Source organism: Colletotrichum scovillei (genome assembly GCF_011075155.1).
Source record: "Colletotrichum scovillei strain TJNH1 chromosome Unknown Contig00006, whole genome shotgun sequence".
Taxonomy (NCBI): Eukaryota; Fungi; Ascomycota; class Sordariomycetes; order Glomerellales; family Glomerellaceae; genus Colletotrichum; species Colletotrichum scovillei.
Genome location: NW_023336264.1, coordinates 521,125 through 534,336, shown reverse-complemented (window position 1 = coordinate 534,336; position 13,212 = coordinate 521,125). Strand labels below are relative to the sequence as shown.

At 52.7% G+C, this 13,212-nt stretch overlaps 5 protein-coding genes across 5 annotated transcripts; 4 read left to right on the top strand and 1 right to left on the bottom strand.

Annotated features, from left to right (window-relative positions):
• Positions 1-662: 662 nt before the first annotated feature.
• Positions 663-5,709, top strand: HER10_EVM0012585 (ABC-2 type transporter; the record flags this gene model as incomplete). The annotated part of the gene is made up of 10 exons (XM_035481978.1): positions 663-1,341; positions 1,401-1,852; positions 1,924-2,020; positions 2,082-2,569; positions 2,644-3,239; positions 3,293-3,662; positions 3,714-4,284; positions 4,345-4,709; positions 4,778-4,964; positions 5,018-5,709. Exons 1-10 carry the CDS (start codon positions 765-767, stop codon positions 5,707-5,709), a joined length of 4,395 nt encoding a protein of 1,464 aa, XP_035333526.1. The 5' UTR covers positions 663-764.
• Positions 5,710-6,511: 802 nt separating this feature from the next.
• On the top strand, positions 6,512-9,102 carry HER10_EVM0001857 (uncharacterized protein; the record flags this gene model as incomplete). The annotated part of the gene is made up of 3 exons (XM_035471592.1): positions 6,512-8,498; positions 8,547-8,818; positions 8,878-9,102. The coding sequence occupies 3 exons, from the start codon at positions 6,512-6,514 to the stop codon at positions 9,100-9,102; spliced, it is 2,484 nt and encodes an 827-aa protein (XP_035332214.1).
• Positions 9,103-9,597: 495 nt separating this feature from the next.
• Positions 9,598-10,500, top strand: HER10_EVM0006853 (shikimate-5-dehydrogenase; the record flags this gene model as incomplete). The annotated part of the gene is made up of 1 exon (XM_035476426.1): positions 9,598-10,500. One exon carries the CDS (start codon positions 9,598-9,600, stop codon positions 10,498-10,500), a length of 903 nt encoding a protein of 300 aa, XP_035332807.1.
• Positions 10,501-10,775: 275 nt separating this feature from the next.
• HER10_EVM0002010 (catabolic 3-dehydroquinase) lies at positions 10,776-11,552 on the bottom strand (the record flags this gene model as incomplete). The annotated part of the gene is made up of 2 exons (XM_035471740.1): positions 10,776-11,349; positions 11,425-11,552. The coding sequence occupies 2 exons, from the start codon at positions 11,550-11,552 to the stop codon at positions 10,776-10,778; spliced, it is 702 nt and encodes a 233-aa protein (XP_035332228.1).
• A 554-nt stretch (positions 11,553-12,106) lies between these two features.
• Positions 12,107-12,553, top strand: HER10_EVM0006085 (dehydroquinase class II; the record flags this gene model as incomplete). The annotated part of the gene is made up of 1 exon (XM_035475681.1): positions 12,107-12,553. The coding sequence occupies one exon, from the start codon at positions 12,107-12,109 to the stop codon at positions 12,551-12,553; it is 447 nt and encodes a 148-aa protein (XP_035332725.1).
• Between the last annotated feature and the right edge of the window lie 659 nt (positions 12,554-13,212).

Sequence of the window (13,212 nt, the reverse complement as noted above, 5' to 3'; positions counted from 1 at the left end):
CGTCGGTTTGAACGTGGCCCCTCTTGTATTCCATGAACTCGCAAGGAATGAGTAATGTAGGCTCTCGAGGCGGCCTAACTGAAGTTCTATTATACCAACTGGTGGCTACCACTACCACCTTCACTTTGGCAGTTGGCACTACCCTAGAGTCGGCCATCTACGGATCCGAGCAGTCCAGCCCCGAGATCTAAAAGGTATCCATATCTTCAGACATGCTTAAGCAGGTACCCTGCTAGAGAGAAGGGGAACCTCCCGTCGGGGATGCGAGATTAGACAACCGCCTGGTGATCCTCTCTCGCACGGGGATCAATGCCCCGTTTTTAATTGTGCAGCGTCCTTTCGGGCACCCGCGGCAGCCCGAGCGGCATGGGTTCTCGACACACAACCACAATTTCATAGTGATCAGTAATGACTGACCCAGATAAATACGGCTTGGCGAATATTCGTACGGAGAGTGGGCAATATGAACATTACGAAGCGGCCGGCCGCCCGTACCAGCAGTCCCAGACTACTTCTCCACATGAGGCGCAATGCGGATGGCCGCGGGCGTCCGCACTTACACAGGCTGCGATCCGAGTTGTTGGTATGATGCCTTTTGCGTATTGAAGATTTGCCTAAAAGATAGATAGAAGAATACATGTAACTGTAAGTCGATGGTTCATCTGATATCCGTTCACTGCAACCTCATCATCTGATACCACTTGACACCAAACTTTATTACGGACTATATGCCACAATAGAGCCTGTCGACAGCTGCTTAGACCATGACAACAGGCGATGAGGCCGGCATCGAGATGGTGTCGACCGATCTTTTCTCAGGATCTTCATCATCGACAGCAGCCGACGACACGCAAAGAGAAATCGAGCAACTAGCACGCCAAGTCACAAACGCATCACACATCCACGATGCCGACGCGCACTACGATGTCTTGAACCCACCCAAGAACAGCTACCTTGACCCAAATTCTTCAAATTTTGACAGCGTAGCATGGACGCAGGCCTTCATTCACCTCTTCGAATCAGATCCCAGCTCAGCACCCAACAGGAGCGCGGGCGTCGCATTTCGAGACCTTAATGTCTTTGGGTATAGCTCTGGGACACAGTACCAGAAAAGCACGGGCAATATTGCGTTGAGTATGGTATCTGATCTTATTGGCCTTGCCACGGGGAGGTCGACAAGACGGATCGATATTCTGCGAGATTTTGAGGGCCTTGTTGAGCCTGGTGAGATGCTACTCGTGCTTGGACCGCCTGGATCAGGGTGCTCTACTCTTCTCAAGACGTTGGCTGGTCAGACTGAAGGGTTGACAGTCGCCCAGGACTCGTATATGAACTTCAGGGGTAAGACAACCTCTCAATTCGTGGAGAACCCAGCAGCATCGTGGCTAACAGATTACCAGGAATCGAACCAAAGCGCATGCACGACTGGTTCCGCGGCGATGTCCTCTACAACGCCGAAGTAGACGTCCACCTAGCGCCCCTATCCGTAGGCGACACCCTCGAATTCGCCGCCCGCGCGCGAATTCCCTCCCGCGTACCCGGAAACCTCACGGGGCCACAGTTCGCGCGCATCATGCGCGATGTGATGATGGCGGCCTTTGGCATCACGCACACCGTCAACACCAAAGTCGGCGACGACTACGTGCGCGGGGTCTCGGGCGGCGAGCGCAAGCGCGTGAGTATCGTCGAGGCGGCGCTGACGGGGGCCAAGTTCCAGTGCTGGGATAATAGCACGCGCGGACTGGATAGCGGGAACGCGATTGCGTTTTGTCGGAATTTGAGGACGCAGAGTGATTTATTGGGGGTTGCGTCTGTCGTGGCGATCTATCAGGCGCCGCAGTCTGCGTATGATGTAAGTGTGGTTCTGGTCCTTTGGATGGTCGTGAGAATTTATGGGAGAGCTTTTGTTGACATTTTGGGTAGCTATTTGACAAGGTGACGGTGGTGTATGAGGGGAGGCAGATCTTCTTCGGCAAGATTGGTGAAGCGAAGCGGTACTTTGAGGAGCTTGGCTTTCAGTGTGAGTGTCTACCCGCTGCTATTTCTATCTGATGGTTTGTTCTGACGTGGAAACATTACAGGTCCCGACCGACAAACTGTTCCAGACTTCCTTACGTCGATGACATCTCCGAACGAAAGAAAGATCCGACCAGGACACGAACACCTCGCCCCTCGAACTCCTGAAGAGTTCGCCGCCAGATGGAAAGCATCCAAACAGCACGCAAGCCTCATGGCAGACATCGCAGCTTACGATAGCAATCACTCCTCAAAGGACCGCCTCGAGGCGTTCCAGAACAGCATCAAAGCTGAGAGAAGTTCATGGCAACGACTCAAGTCGCCTTACATGATTACATATCCGAGTCAAGTCAAGCTATGCCTTTGGCGCGGGTGGAAGCGTCTGGTTGCCGATCCCGAGTTCACGCTGTCTTCTCTGGTGTTCAACATCATTGTTGGATTCGTGCTCGGGAGCATGTTTTTCAACTTGAGGCAGGACTCGGGGACGTTTTACTATCGTGGTGGGCTCATCTTCTTTGCTCTGTTGTTCAATGCTTTTGCTAGTGAAATGGAGGTCAGTACACATCTTTCCCTGAGTAATTGTCAGATAGGTGGTGACTCGTAAACTTAAAACTCACAATGATCTAGGTCCTCACATTATACACTCAAAGACCCGTCATCGAGAAGCACAATCGATACGCCCTCTACCACCAGTCCGCGGAAGCCATCTCGAGCTACATCACCGAGTTACCATACAAGATCACCAACGTCTTCACGTTCAACTCGATACTCTACTTCATGGCAAACTTGAACCGCGAGCCGGGGCCCTTCTTTTTCTTCTGCCTTGTCTCCTTTCTGGTGCTCCTCGCCATGTCGGGCATCTATCGCACCATGGCATCCCTCGCACGCACCTCTCATCAAGCCATGGTCCCCGTCACTCTCGTCACCATCGGCGTAATGATGTATGCCGGCTTCACAGTACCAACAGCCTACATGCAGGGGTGGTCGCGCTGGATGGGCTACGTCAACCCGCTCTCTTATGCGTTCGAGGCGCTCATGGCCAATGAGTTCCATGGTCGCCAGTTCCTATGCGCTGGGCTCGTGCCGTCTGGCCCGGGCTATGATGATCTCTCTATATCTGGTCGTACCTGCGCTGTGGTGGGCGCCGTACCGGGCTCAGATATGATAGATGGCGACCGGTATATCGAGCAATCTTTTGGGTACTTTAACGATAACAAGTGGAGGTGAGTCTGTGGTCATAATCGAGTGTTTTGGGAATTCATCTGACCTGTTCAAGGAACGTCGGCATTCTTTGTGCATACGTCGTGGTGTTCTTCATCACATATATCATCACTGCCGAGTACGCCAAGCCGCCCAAAAACGAAGGCGAAGTTCTTGTCTTCCGACGTGGCAAAGTACCTCCCGCGATAGACAAGAAAGCCCTAGCCGACGAAGAGAGTCAGTCCCGCAACATGACTCTAACCGAGAAAGTCTCTGCCATGCCGACAGATGAGATGTTGGAGAAAAGACCGAGACCGAGTGAGTGTGGTAAGCCAATCTTCCACTGGGAGGACATCTGCTACGATGTCAAGATCAAAGACCAGGACCGGCGCATCTTGGACTTCGTGGACGGCTGGGTGCAACCAGGTGTTATCACAGCTCTCATGGTATGTGTTTTAGCTTACATATCCCCTGTTCCATCTCTAACTTTCAAACAGGGCGCTTCTGGTGCCGGTAAAACAACCCTACTCGACGCTCTTGCTGCTCGAATCACCATGGGCGTGATATCCGGCGACACCATGGTCAACGGCCAAGCAACGGACCGATCGTTCCCTAATCGCGTCGGGTACGTTCAGCAACAAGACGTCCACTTGGACACCATGACCGTTCGGGAGGCCCTCGAGTTTAGTGCGTTGCTGCGGCAAAGTGCCGAGACCCCTCGCGAGGCCAAGTTGGCGTACATTGACGATGTGGTTTCGCTGCTCGATATGAGCGACTTCGTAGATGCAGTGATTGGAGTCCCTGGACAAGGACTCAACGTTGAACAGCGTAAACGGTTGACGATCGGAGTTGAGCTCGCTGCTAGGCCGCAGTTGCTGGTCTTTCTGGATGAACCCACTTCGGGGCTTGATTCTCAGACGTCTTGGGCGATTTGCGACTTGATTGAGAAACTTGCAAAGAGCGGCCAGGCGATTCTGTGTACTATCCACCAGCCGTCTGCCATACTTTTTGCTCGTTTTGACAGGCTGCTTTTACTGCAACGTGGGGGGAAGACTGTCTATTTTGGGGGTGAGTTGTCGCCGTTCTCATTCCTCTCTCCTCCGACGTGCTCTTGGCTTACGTGCGCAGATATTGGCAAGAACGCCAAGACGATGATTGAGTACCTCGAACGCAACGGCGCATCACCATGCCCTTCCGATGCCAACCCCGCAGAGTGGATGCTGAAGGCCACCACGCTTTCCGAGGACGGACCGAATTGGTATGAGATTTGGCGTTCATCCCCAGAGTATCGTGAGGTGAAGAATGAGCTTGGAATTTTGCGTCAGCAGGCCCAAGGCAAGCCCATGGAGGGAGCCGGGGATGATGATGTCGCCGACCAGGAGTTTGCCTCGTCGTTCTGGACTCAGTTCAAACATGTCTTTGTCCGTACAGCAAAGCACTTTTGGAGGTCTCCTGTGTACATCTGGTCAAAGCTTACTTTGACTATTCTTCTGGTAAGATGCTCCTCTTGGTGGTTCCTCATGCCGCATACCTCACCTCCTGTACTAACCAATACCATCAGGCTCTCTATATTGGATTCACGTTCAAGTCGGACAATAGCTTGCAAGGCTTGCAGAACCAGCTTTACGCCTTCTTCATGTGCCTCACGACTGTCAACGAGTTCAGCAAGCAGATCATGCCCATGTTCATTCCACAGAGAGCTCTTTACGAAGTACGAGAGAGACCATCTCGCGTGTATCGATGGACGAGTAAGAAACCGTACCGCGGGGGTTCTGGATTGACAAAGCTAACCAATCTGTAGCATACTTCCTTTCCAACATTGCGATTGAAATGATCTGGAACACTATCGCCGCCGTCATCTTCTTCTTCTGTTGGTACTACCCAGCCAAATTCTACCGCAACACCACCCCCGACGACGTCACGATCCGTGGTTTAACCGTCTTCCTCTTCATCTGGATGTTCTTTCTTTGGGTTAGCACATTTTCCCAGCTCGCTATCGCTGCAATTGAGACGGCAGACCTAGCCAGTATCCCAGCCAGCTTGTTTGCCATCCTCTGCATGTCATTTTGCGGCGTGGGCGTCATTCGCGCCGACCTACCCGCCATATGGAGCGACTTCATGTACTGGATCAGTCCCATGACGTACCTGGTGAGCGGTGCATTGTCAACTTGTCTGCATGGCTCCAAGGTCGTTTGCACGGCAAAGGAGATTGTGTCCGTTCCGGTGCCGACGAACATGACGTGCGCTGAGTTTCTCGGCCCCTTTGTTGAGCGCGCCGGCGGGTATTTGGTGGATGCTGCGGCGAGGGAGACTTGTGGGTACTGTCGTATGAACACTACAGACGATTATCTTGCGACTTTCGAGATCAACTACAACGATAGATGGAGGAACTTTGGGCTTTTGTGGGTGTATATTGTGTTCAATGTCGTTGCAGCGTGTGGTCTCTACTGGCTCGTTAGGGTGCCCAAGGGGCAAGGGGTCAAGCGGAAGTGAACCAAGAGGCTGTTGAGATCAAAGCGGTGATCACACAATGTGTAAAACAAGCATGGAATGCCGTCATTTTCATTAGCAATGAGCAATTGTGTAATGTCTAGATACAGGAGTTGTTGGAGTTGAGAATATTCAAGTATCCATTTACTGCGTAGACTTGAGAGAAACTAAAGCTAGATCAATCTTCAAGCCCACTCTAATTACTGGTCTAGATCTTTTACCACAAGGCCTTCCAGTCACGCGAAGAACAAATCTCGGAGAACGAATCCTCTAATGACTTTGGATCGAGCATATTCACCTCTCTGGGAGAAAATATGGGAATGGTTGCCACAGCTGTAGACGTGTGATTCGTGAGAGTTGAGGGTACACAAGAAGTAGTAAGCGGCGTGCTCACAGGGTTGACGCGCAGGGATCCGTGGCGACCGGGTAAGCCCTTTCCCGGCCGCCACGTTGTGGGCCCCGCCTCGTGAAGAAATCTCCGGGGCCCCGACTCCGGGGTAAACCACTCCTTCGGCTCCCTTCAACACTGGCCGCATTCTATGTCGGAATTGCGATTATCTGAGGGACCAGTTATTACCCCACACATATTTACTTGGTTCATGTCTATTCGAGCTGTTGGAATAAGTAGGCGAAGCCAGAGGGATGTGGATACATCCAGAATCCCATCCAAACGTGGTCCATGCCAGGCGTCGTCTTCCCCAGGTTCTCCAAATCAGAGGCGCTGTCACCCTCGCCCAATATATAGAACAGATTCAACGTCGAAAGAACTCTTCTCCCTGTTACCAAAGAAAAGGCGGCCCCTGACATGATGCCGACTTTACCGCTGGTCGGGCCAGCCGTCAACTCAATCAAGTCCTTTGGCCAACAGTCACCGCCACACCCATCATGGCACGGCTTCACCCCCGGCCGACGTAGCTACGCCCCCGACGCCTCCATCGTGCTCGTCGGGATCCGAGGCACAGGCCGCTCGACTCTCGCCGTGATCGCGGCCAGCGCTTTAGGGTTCCGCTTACTCGACGCCGACCAGCAATTCTTCCAGATGACGGGCCTCTCACGCGCCAGTTACAAGACACAGCACGGTACGGCTGAGTATCGAAGGGAAGAGCTAAAGCTTCTGCATTCCATGCTATTCGAGAATCCGACAAAGTCTATTATTGCGTGTGGGCCAGGAGCTGTGGAAGAGACGGGGCAGGCGTGGCTTGCGGAATATGGGCAGACGCATCCTATCATCTATGTCCTGAGAGATGCGGAAGACGTGAAGGAGCATCTCAAGGTATGGGATACTGATGCCATCACACGACTCTTTCAACTTAGTGGTCCAACACACCGATCGATATCCAACTTTGAGTTTTATAACATTTCAGATACCCTAGGAAAGGCCTCAGGCGAGCTCGCCACCATACCCGGCCACCAGTCACCAAGGTCTCTTGCGTTAAAGCGGGTGGAGTACGACTTTCTCGGACTCATTGACAGCATCATGGAAAGCGATAGGCAGGGCTCGGAACGGTATCGTGCCACCGAAGGATCTGCTTCATTACCACTGGAGCGCCGGCCATACACATATTCTCTCAACTTGCCAATGTCATTGGTAGAGACCGCCGGGCCGGAACTTCGAAATATCACGACAACAGCCGATGTTGCGGAACTAGTCATCCCTGTGAGGGAACTACAGGCAACGTCGACCGAGTTTGATGATGCAACTGCGAATCGCGTCTGTCGCTTGCTCTATGCCGTCAGGAGATTCACTCGTCTCCCTATCATCCTCAATTTCGAACTGGAATCCTCATCTACTGGCATAATGAGCGGCTTCTCGCCAGAACACGCCTCCGCATACTACCTTGACGTCCTGAACCACGGCCTCCGTCTCGCTCCAGAGTACCTCTGCGTAGATCTCCGCTGCGACGAGAACATCATCCGAGATCTAGTCGCAAGCAAAGGAACAACAAAGATCATCGCCCACTACACCTGCAACTCCCTCTCTCCAAGCGGCTGGCGGAACCCAGGCCTGGAGGACAAGATGAGGCTGGCCGAGGACCTGGGTTGCGACGTCGTCCGCATATGTCGCGAGGCAAAGTCAACCAAGGACAACTTCGAGATCCAGCACTTCAAGCACGGCGCCGGCAAGCCCAGAGACGTCACGATTCCGCTGATAGCGTACAACACGGGCCGCCTGGGCCGCATGTCCTGCTTCATGAACCCAACTTTCACGCCGGTCACCATGAACCTGCTCCGGAGACTAGCTCCAGGCGGCTCGCCTCATTGCCTCTTGACGATTCGCGAGGCGCAAAAGGCACTCTACTCTTCCTTCCTTCTAGACCCCATGTACTTTGGTATCTATGGCACCAATGCATCCACGAGTTTATCGCCGTGCATGCATAACCCCGCCTTCAAATTCTGCGGCATGCCGCACGAGTACAAGATCTTTCAGCAGCCTACCCTAAACTACCTACGCAAGCTCATCTCCGACGAAAACTTTGGGGGCGCGAGTATCACGGCCCCCTTCAAGAAGGAGGTCTTTGCCATTGTCGACTTCACGAGCCCAGAAGCTCGAGCCATTGGCGCCGTCAACACGCTGGTGCCGCTGCGCTCGCGGAACATTGAGTCTCTGCTTGATCGCAACAGAGCCGGTCCGGTCGTTGCTCTGTATGGCGATAACACGGACTGGATCGGGATACACACATGCATCCGGCATAACTTATCACCCATCAACGGCGTCAAGAGGAGGACAACAGCGCTAGTTGTGGGTGCGGGAGGTATGGCTCGTGCAGCGATATACGGGCTTCTGAGGCTCGGTGTCCGCACCGTGCTTATACACAATCGAACGACGAGGACGGCTGAAGAGGTTGTGAGGCACTTTAATGGGTACCGATTCACGAGCGACGGGGCATCGACGCCGACGGAAGTCAACGTCTCGCCGAAAGTTGATGCAGCTCCAAACAGCCCCACGATTCGTGTTCTAGAATCCAAAGATGATAAGTGGCCAGATGACGCTGACTTTCCCACCATTGTGGTATCGTGTATCTCTGCGCGCGAGGTCGACGGGGAGTCATCGGCTGATACGAGTCTGCCTCCGGGGTGGCTGGCTAGTCCTACAGGCGGAGTAGCCATTGAGGTAAGCTCGATATACGTAAACGGATCAAACGAGGTGACACTGCTAACATACATTCGCAGCTATCGTATACGCCTCTGGAAACACCTCTCCTGAAGCAGATCCGCAGCATGAGCGACCAAGGGTGGATCGCCGTCGACGGCCTAAGTGTTCTGCCGGAGCAGGGTAAGAGACAATTTGAGCTCTTTACTGCACGCAAACCTCCGATCGAGATGATGCGTGAGTTGATTTCGCGAGCGTATAAGGAAAGGCTTGCAGAAGGGGGCAAGATGCCAACAAGAGGGTAGTAATCTTGGCAAGGTTAGCATTCATTTGAGCGTAGCGTTTCAATGATGATATTTTACCACCACACTCCCATCTCTAGGAGACACCTATGCATCATGAGCGATTACTGTAATTTTCCACTTGTTAAATTGTAGAAAGAGTTAACAAGTGCGCGGGTAATGTCCTTCATAGGAATAGCTGCCCACAAAAAGTGCATGTGGTGGCTAGCTTGATGCTAGCGGTAAAGACTTCTACCGTCCTGGCAAGACACATGCCAAGCTGCTGACCGATGATACCGAAGAAAGATTAAGATCATGGCGCCTTGTTATAGTTGTCTTCCCTTACTCACCTCATAATGCAGATTCACCGAGGAAAGCCTCAATACTTCTGTACCAGCTCTAATCACACCGAACCGGAACCTCCCACGGAGCATTCCGCCTCCAAGCCTTCCAAGACCTCTAGTCCAGATCTTGAAGCAGTGAATCTTAGCAGTAAACGATAACGGGCTGTAGGATACCATGGGGTCCCTGGAAGGAAGCCCCTCCGTCCCGAAGAGGAACTTTTTCATCTTCGGCCACAATATCTCCCATACTCTCTCCCCAACCCTCCACAACACGGGCTTCCGAGAACTCGCCCTCCCACATCATTACGGCATCCACCAGACAGAGAGCGTCGACGCCTCGGTAGAATCCATCATCAACGCCAATGACTTCGGCGGCGCATCAGTCACCTTTCCGCACAAACTACAGATTGGCAAGCTCTTAGATGCAGTCACTCCTTGCGCACAGAAGATTGGGGCCGTGAATACCGTACTCGTCGAGGAGGACTCGGAGAAGGGGCGCAGGCGACTTGTGGGCGATAATACGGACTGGCATGGGATTAGGAGATGTATCGAGCGCAGCGGGCTATCGGACCTTCGTTCTTCGACTGCGTTGGTTCTTGGTGCCGGTGGAGCGGCTCGCGCTGCTTGCTATGCGATCCAGGAGTTAGGGATTACACAGCTTCTCGTTGTGAACAGGACGATATCGAAGGCGGCCGAGATGGCGGCACAGTTTCCCGCTCTTGATTGCCATGTGTTTCAGACCTTGGAGGACGCCGTATCTGCCGAAAGGGAGCGCGATGGGCCGGGTAAACTATCTTTGAAAGTCATTGTTGCCTGCGTTCCTGCGGATGACCTTGGCGAGGAGAAGATACCTGCAGGACTGTTTGGTGCTGAGAAGGGAGTTTTGGTTGAGATGGCGTATAGACCGCAGGTCACTGGTATGATGAAGACGGCATCACGGCATCCGGGCTGGACGATATTCAAGGGTGTGGATGTACTTGAGGAACAGGCTTATGCCCAGTTCGAGTTGTGGACTGGAAGAGAAGCACCAGTCGAGGCGATGAGGGCTGCCCTACAGGCTAAGATCAAGGAGAGATGATAGAATGATTTGCCGTAGAAAGAGCTCAAGACTCAAGCAAACTCGGGTGGTGATTCGGATGTTCTACCCTCAATTCAGTCTCTGCTTTCTTATTAAGGGAGAAGGCGATCAAGTTCCATGGAGGGTACGCCGGACGTCCGACAGCAGCGTGTATATACCACTATGTCTTGTGCAGAAGACCTCAACACCTAGTCCGCGACGTAGAATCTGAGGATCTTGAGGAAGATTTTGGAGGGGTATTTTTTAATCGTCATCATATCATATTTGCCAGTCTTCTACACGTCTATGACTTTTCCTTCAAGCCAATCCTTGGCCTGCCAGTAAAGTAAGTCGTGTTTTTCCAGGTTCACTGTCCCAACATGACGCCGATGCCCAGGCATATCCAAAAGAACTTTGACTCCCATCGTAAGCTCCTGGAAATACGCAAGATACTTGTATCCAGGAGGGAACGCAGCCAACTTCTCCTCATCAATCTCGGGGTACTTGGCTGGATTGCAAGGAATCACCTTATCCTTCTCATACCAATGCCGCACCAGACGCGCGCCCCATCGATCTCCCACTTTTTCAAAGTAGAAACAGAAGCGGCAGTCTGCTTCCACATCAAACTCGACGCCGCCAATCTCGAAGCGCTGTGTAATTGTCGCCTTGAGCTTTGTAACGGCCCTGGTACCTTCGGCGTTGATATCTGTGCTGCAGCCGTGGCAGCGGTGCATGATAAAGGCGCCTTTGTCCATCCCTGCCTTGGAAGCTGCGATGAAGTCTGTGAAGGGGACGCGGCCTGACCAGGTGGTATAGACGTAGGCTCCTGGGTGGAAAATGGACTCGAAGTTTTCCCATTCGCAGGCGTCCCTGGAGATCAGTGCCGGTCAGTTACAACCTGCCAAAGTGACGCTCATTTGACCATAATTTCGGGTGATGTTTTACCTGTAAGACGGCCATCCTTCTGCCAATTCTCTCAACTTCAATCTTTCCAGAACCAAGTGATCTGGCCCATTGTTGCGGATGGCGTTGATGGGACGAGACCCTGCAGGAAGACTGTGTAAATCAGACATGTTTGTAACGTTTGTATTACCGCGCAATTTGTCGAATTGTTCTTTGTGGCTTTTTTGTCAATCTTGGGCTCAGCAATGAGCATCTATCATGATGCAGACCTCATGTGCCGGAAAAGATATCATGTAAGTGACTAAGCTAATGACGGGGCCATCGTATTGGCGAGCACTTCGCTATTCGGCACATTATCCGGCTCTTCCATCTCGGTGCGTTGGTGAGAGGCCGAACGGATGAAAACTTTGCCGCGTTGGGATCGCGGGGGCGCGGGGGTCCCGCATCTTGTTTCCCCGCACCGATTCACGGAGCGATTTGGGCTTGACTCGGTCCACGCGGAGGTGATTTGAGGGGAACCTGGGGAAAGTGTTTAACCAGTTTTTATTTCTAGCTCCCTACTTGAAATCTTGAGACCCTGCATCTAATTCCCTTTGCAAGTTCGGTATCTCACCTGTACATCCTCAATTGCCCTCGCAATTTGTCCAAGAAAGCTTGTTCCGCCTGTCCTACAAGACAAACAAACCTCTGAAAACATCACGAACAGTCCACAACAGCAATCGCAATGGCAAAGTCAATCCTCCTCATCAACGGCCCCAACCTGAACCTCCTCGGCACCCGGGAACCGCACATCTACGGCTCGACCACACTCTCCCAGCTCGAGACGCAATCAAAAGAACACGCCAAGTCTCTCGGCGCAGACCTGCAATCCTTCCAATCTAACACTGAGGGCGCCATTGTCGAGCGCATACACGCGGCGCGGGGCAACGTCGACGTCATCATCATCAACCCCGCCGCCTACACGCACACGAGCGTCGCCATCCGCGATGCGTTACTGGGCGTCGATATCCCCTTCATCGAGCTGCACATCAGCAACACACATGCGAGAGAGAGCTTCAGACATCACAGCTACTTGAGCGATAAGGCGGTGGCGGTTATCATGGGTTTGGGAATTCATGGATATGGGTACGCCATTGATCATGCCGTTAAGAATATCAAGCCCAAGGCATAGATAAATTCGATCAAATGAATATGTTAAGCCAACTCCCAGTCATCGGACCTTTGGCCAGAATGAAAAGTTACTATTGTGTCAATGGCGACATCTCTCTACCACGAAGAGCCATTGACTCAAATTCCTCATCATCCTCGTATCCTAAATACGCCAGAGCCCGGCTCCTTCTGGCTTGCTGTAAGTCCCTGCAGGGCCCAGCCGTGGTCCAAAGCGATTTGAAAATCGACGGTTGGTCTTTGAGCTGGCGCGTTGCTGCCTCGCAGATACAAGCCACAAACTGCTTGGTGGCTGCTTTCATCTCCGGGGAGTCCGACTGTCTCACGAGAAGCTGAAACCCATCCACCACGCAGAACAACAGCGGAGGAAGGTTTTCCAACATGGACTCGAGTAGGTTGACCGCTGGAGCTAAGCTGCGAGTCACTTCGGAACGAGTCTGCGGGACAGCTGGCAGCAATTTGACCTTTTCGACAACACCTGCCTCGAAATGCGCATGCTCAGGAAGAGCCCGTGATATCTGGTAGACCAGGGAGTACACCATCTCTAAGAGCGCCCGCTCACGGTCCAAAGATGTACCTTTAGGTCGATGGATGAAGTGACAGAGGCTGGGAATATTCAGCTGACTGAGATCGTGAACCATTTGGGCTGCTAGCAAAGTCGCG